Source organism: Platalea leucorodia, assembly GCF_965183815.1.
Source record: "Platalea leucorodia genome assembly, contig: HAP1_HAP1_SCAFFOLD_313, whole genome shotgun sequence".
Lineage (NCBI taxonomy): Eukaryota > Metazoa > Chordata > Aves > Pelecaniformes > Threskiornithidae > Platalea > Platalea leucorodia.
The window spans coordinates 15,727-20,983 of NW_028121263.1; the positions used below are offsets into that span (position 1 = coordinate 15,727).

The window sequence follows — 5,257 nt, forward strand, 5'->3', positions numbered from 1 at the left end:
ACCAGGGCCATCTCCTACGCAGGATGTGCTGCCCAGCTCTTTCTGTTTGCCTTGTTGGTAGGAGCAGAGTACTGTCTTCTCACCATCATGGCCTATGACTCCTACATTGCCATCTGCAAACCCCTGCACTACGGGATCCTCCTGGGCAGCAGAGCTTGTGTCCACATGGCAGCAGCTGCCTGGGGCAGTTCTTTTTTCAATTTTCTCCTGCACACTGCCAATACATTTTCATTACCCCTTTGCCAAGGCAATGCTGTGGACCATTTCTGTGAAATCCCACACATCCTCAAGCTCTCCTGCTCAGATGCCTGCCTCAGGGAAGTTGGCCTTATTGTTGTTAGTCTCTTTCTGATCTTTGTGTGTTTTGTGTTCATTGTGCTGTCCTATGTACAGATCTTCAGGGCCATGCTGAGGATCTCCTCTGAGCAGGGACGCCACAAAGCCTTTTCCACATGCCTCCCTCACCTGACTGTGGTCTCCCTGGTTTTGATCACTGTCATGTTTGCCTGTCTGAAGCCTCCCTCCATCTTCTCCCCATCCCTGGACCTGGTGGTGGCAGTTCTGTACTCGGTGGTGCCTCCAGCAGTGAACCCCCTCATCTACAGCATGAGGAACCAGGAGCTTAAAGATTCCATATGGAAACTGATCCAATGGGTGCTGTTTCACCGACAATAACCTGCCTCCCCTCCTCTGCATGTTTTCCAGAGTTTATCTTGGGCCACGAGTCTGATTTTTTTCTCTTGTCATAATTCTACTTAGAGATAATTTTCTGGGTTTTTACTGCTTCTGTGGACATTTGATCCTGTTGTGTCTGACCCCTGCACAACACTGTGTCACATGCGGCCTGTCAGATAGCAGCTCTTCAATAAAAGTGGATCTCTTGGGTTCAGTGCCAAGAAAATGTCCAAGGAATAAGTCTTGTAATGTTTCTGTTCTCTTGTGGTTCTCAGTAGTTTTGTGATTAAGCTCAAGGTAACACTGGATTCCATTCGATCTGGTTCTGGTTTTATAGGCTCTCTTTTCTGTGTCCAATGGCAGTGGTGATGGTCCATGAGCTCCCCATTATCTCCTCAGGTTGCTTCCTATATGACAGGACTGATAGCATGTACCAGACTCTCTGGAAATGAATTTGGAGGGGTCAGGAGAGGATGGGGACTCCCCACATGCCCTGAGGTTGGAATAAATGGAGACCCAGAAGGAGAAACACTGTCAAAGGTGAATTCCCCCAAAAGTGAAGCACTAAATGGAGGTATCCATGAAGAAGGACTCTGCAATTTCATGGCGGTCACTGGGAACCCAGCAGGCACAGGGAAGGGAGAGTGGAGAGCTACAGGAGCTGCCTGAGGACCCCCAGGGCCAGGACTCTGGTGCTGTCCTGGGGAGTGGGGCTGGTGGCAGCAGAGGAGGGGGCAAAGTCAGTCAGGGCTGGGGCTCACCTACAAGATGAATTGAGGAGAGCCAGAGAGTGCCTAGCCTCTGTTTCCCCATGCCCCTGCAGCCAGCACCAGCCGTGGGGCTGATGGGGAGCCTGAACCCCGCTGTCTGCCCCCCAGCAGCTGCTGTGCCCTTCAGAGGGGCTGGGGCTGTGGGGTGAGTGCCCAGAGCTCTGCAGCAGCCTGCGCTGGGCAGTGCCATGGAGCCAGCCCAGGCTGGGCTGCTCTGCTGGGCTGGGCTGGGGAGAGGGCAGAGGAGGTGGGAGAGCTGGGGAGGGGCTGGACTGGAAAGTTCCCAGGAAACAAAAACACCAGCGTACAGCTCAGCTGTGTGAGTGTGGAGGGTGGGGGCACGCAGCAGTGTCCTCACACAGCCAGGCCTGGCAGAGACCTGAAGGGCCAGCAGAGCAGGACCTGGTCTGTGCCATAGTCCCTGCACACCATGAGCAAGCTGCCCAGGGCGATCACCACAGACCTCCACCTATTCTGTCTTCAAAAACCTCTCCAAGGGAAAGATTCAGTGAGTCATAGAAGAAATCATGTCTGAAGAGAGCCCTGAACATCATCTTGCCTCACTCTGCTGCTCAAGGCAGGGTGAGCCAGATGAGGTTGTTCAAGGCCTCCGCCAGCTTTACATCATCCAGAAAGGAGCTGAAAGTGCGCTCCATCACATCATCCAGGGCGATAATAAAGACCTTCAACAGTGTTGGCCCAAGTGCTGGTCACTGAGGGATGCCGCCAGTAGCTGGCTGCACAGAGGACTTTGTACCACTGGTGACATTTGGGCTTGATCGTCCAGCCAGCTTCCCACCCAATGTCCACTTCTTCAGCCCAGATAGCACTAATCTGGCTATAAGGACACCACGGGAGACCAAGGCCTTGCAAAATTCCATGTACACAACATGCCTTTCTTTCCCCTGCCCTTTTTGGTTCAGCAATTCCTTTCTTGTCCTTCAAGTGCCTGGAAATGGCTGCAGGAGGCCATGTCCCATCCCCTTCCCAGGGACAGAGGTAGGCTGACCAGTCTGTAATTCTCCCAGTTCCCATTCCTGCCCTTCTTGAAGATGGGATTGACCTCTGCCTTTTCCAAGGACCTCAGAACCTCTCTGATGGCTCTGACACCTTTGAGAGCACAATCCAGAATCACGGGCAAGGGTGACTTGGCAGACAGGAGCCCTTGCAAGGAGCCTGTCCCAGGAAGCTGAGATGAATCTCCCTGAGCCCTGGGTTTGTTCCTGGAGTCACACACAGAAAGGGCAGGGTTCTGTCGGGCGTCTACATCTGACCTGGCCTCGTGGACTCCTTATGCACCCAGGGGTGTTCAGAGACATAGTCTTTCCCTCTTACACGCAGAGGCAGGGCACTGCAGGAGTCATAGGGACTCTCTGGCCTCCTGCTGCCACTGCCAGAGGCTGGGAGGCACCTCAGCTCTGTGGTGTATCGCCCTGCTCTGCACTCATCTGAGATGCCCCTCATCATGAGGAATGGGCACGGGGACCTCGGCTCAAGGAAGCACATCCCAGTGCTGCATTCAGGTGGTTTCCCCTGGGATGTTACTCCCAATGTGAAGTGACCTCGAGGCAGTGTCTGTCCCACAGGCCTCCATGGAACCCCAAGGAATAGCTGATGGCATTTGTGCTCACTCAGGACCATCTCAGCTCACGTACGTGATGTGCATGCTTACATCTCCTCTGTACAAGGCAAACATGGACTTCTGACCTACTCCTTTGGTGACCTTCCACGGAGGGACAAAGAACCTCTTCAGGCTGGAGTGAGAGGCCGGTGCTGGCAATGGTGGTTGTGAGGGGCTAGTGTAGGATGATTGCCCTGGGGCAGCTTCCCCAGGGTGCGCAGCGAAACTGGGCACAGACCAGACCCAGCTCTGCTGGTCCTTCAGGTCTCTCGCGGGGGGCCTGGCTGTGCGAGGATGCTGCTGCAGGCCCAACCCTGCACACTCACATTCTTTAGCTGTATAGTGGTGTAACCCTGTACAGGCCATATTCTTGGGCATGGTCTTGAGAAAAAATTTGGAAGAAGACCTAAGCCTTCAGGCACTGCCCTGAGGAAATCACCTTTCTTTATGGAAATGCTCTTATGGAGGTCAGCTCTGTCACAGAAGTGCCCATTGCCTGTCCCTCCCTGTGGTCACAGGACAACCACGTAGCACAATTGTGACCAAGCTGCCAGAGCACTCAGGGCTGACACCAACGCAAGGGATCAGAAAGAGAGTGTGGAAGTGGAAAGAGAACAGCCCTGGAAGACCAAGTGATGGTGCTCCCTGGCAGTGCTGCCATGCCGGGACTCTTTTCCCCTCCACCCATGCACACAGGAACTGTCCCTGCAGCTCCAAAAGACCTTGGAGGAAGGATCTCAGGAAAGAAGAAGTCACAGAAAGGCCTTTATTTTGTTTAAAAACACAGGGAGCACAGGTCCTCATTTACACAGCCACTCAGTCAGAAAATAAAGGCAGCGAGTGAATTAGGAAGGGGATGACAACATTATCATAAGGCAAAAAACCACCAACAACAACAAAATACAGAAGACAGGCTGGGCCTGTAATGAGTTACATTATACCTGCTATGCAGAAGATGATGGGCAGTTTATTGCTTCAGAAAAACATGCAGTTATCAGCTTCACAACTGCATCCTTGAGCTGCTGGTTCCTCATGCTGTAGATGAGGGGGTTCACTGCTGGAGGCACCACCGAGTACAGAACTGCCACCACCAGATCCAGCGATAGGGAGGAGATGGAGGGGGGCTTTAGGTAGGCAAATGTGCCAGTGCTGAGAAACAGGGAGAACACGGCCAGGTGAGGGAGGCATGTGGAAAAGGCTTTGTGGCATCCCTGCTGAGAGGGGATCCTCAGCACGGCCCTGAAGATCTGCACATAGGACACCAATATGAAAACAAAACACCCAAGTGCTAAACAGACAATGACCACAAGAAGCCCGGCTTCCCCATAGTAGGCATCTGAGCAGGAGAGCTTGAGGATCTGGGGGACTTCACAGAAGAACTGGTCCAAGGCATTGCCGTGGCAGAGGGGGAGTGAAAATGTATTGGCAGTGTGCAGCACAGCATAGAGGAACCCACTGCCCCAGGCAGCTGCTGCCATGTGGACACAAGCTCTGCTGCCCAGGAGGGTCCCATACTGCAGGGGTTTGCAGATGGCAACGTAGCGGTCGTAAGCCATGATGGTGAGAAGAGAATACTCTGCACCAACCAAGAAGAATACAAAGAAGACCTGAGCAACGCATCCTGCGTAGGAGATGGCCCTGGTGTCCCAGAGGGAATTGGCCATGGCTTTGGGGACAGTGGTGGAGATGGAGCCCAGGTCGAGGAGGGAGAGGTTGAGGAGGAAGAAGTACATGGGGGTGTGGAGGTGGTGGTTGCAGGCTATGGCAGTGATGATGAGGCCGTTGCCCAGGAGGGCAGCCAGGTAGATACCCAAGAAGAGCCAGAAGTGCAAGAGCTGCAGCTCCCGTGTGTCTGCAAATGCCAGGAGAAGGAACTGGGTGATGGAGCTGCTGTTGGACATCTGCTGTCTCTGGGCATGGGGATCTGTTCAAGAAGGAAAAGATAGTGACAAGTTAGGGAGATTTCTCTGAGCAAAATCAAAGCCATTTCTCATACACACAGACACCCTTTTCCTTTTCTAGGAGACCTTCCTTCAGCTCTGTGGCTGCAGCCCTGGTTGGTGCTGGCTGAATGTGCCATGAGGAGCAGGGGCTCTTCCCACTGGCTGCTTAGGTGTCAGCCCTGCTCTGCAGCAGTGGGTTCATGGGAAGAGTCGGGGCAGGGGCCAGTCCTGGTGTTTGACCTTGTCTC

General features: G+C 53.6%; 1 protein-coding gene across 1 annotated transcript; it reads right to left on the minus strand.

The window, feature by feature from the left end:
• Positions 1 to 4,010: 4,010 nt before the first annotated feature.
• LOC309604032 (olfactory receptor 14C36-like) lies at positions 4,011 to 4,967 on the minus strand (the record flags this gene model as incomplete). Its single annotated transcript, XM_082338960.1, has 1 exon — positions 4,011 to 4,967. One exon carries the CDS (start codon positions 4,965 to 4,967, stop codon positions 4,011 to 4,013), a length of 957 nt encoding a protein of 318 aa, XP_082195086.1.
• Positions 4,968 to 5,257: the final 290 nt, after the last annotated feature.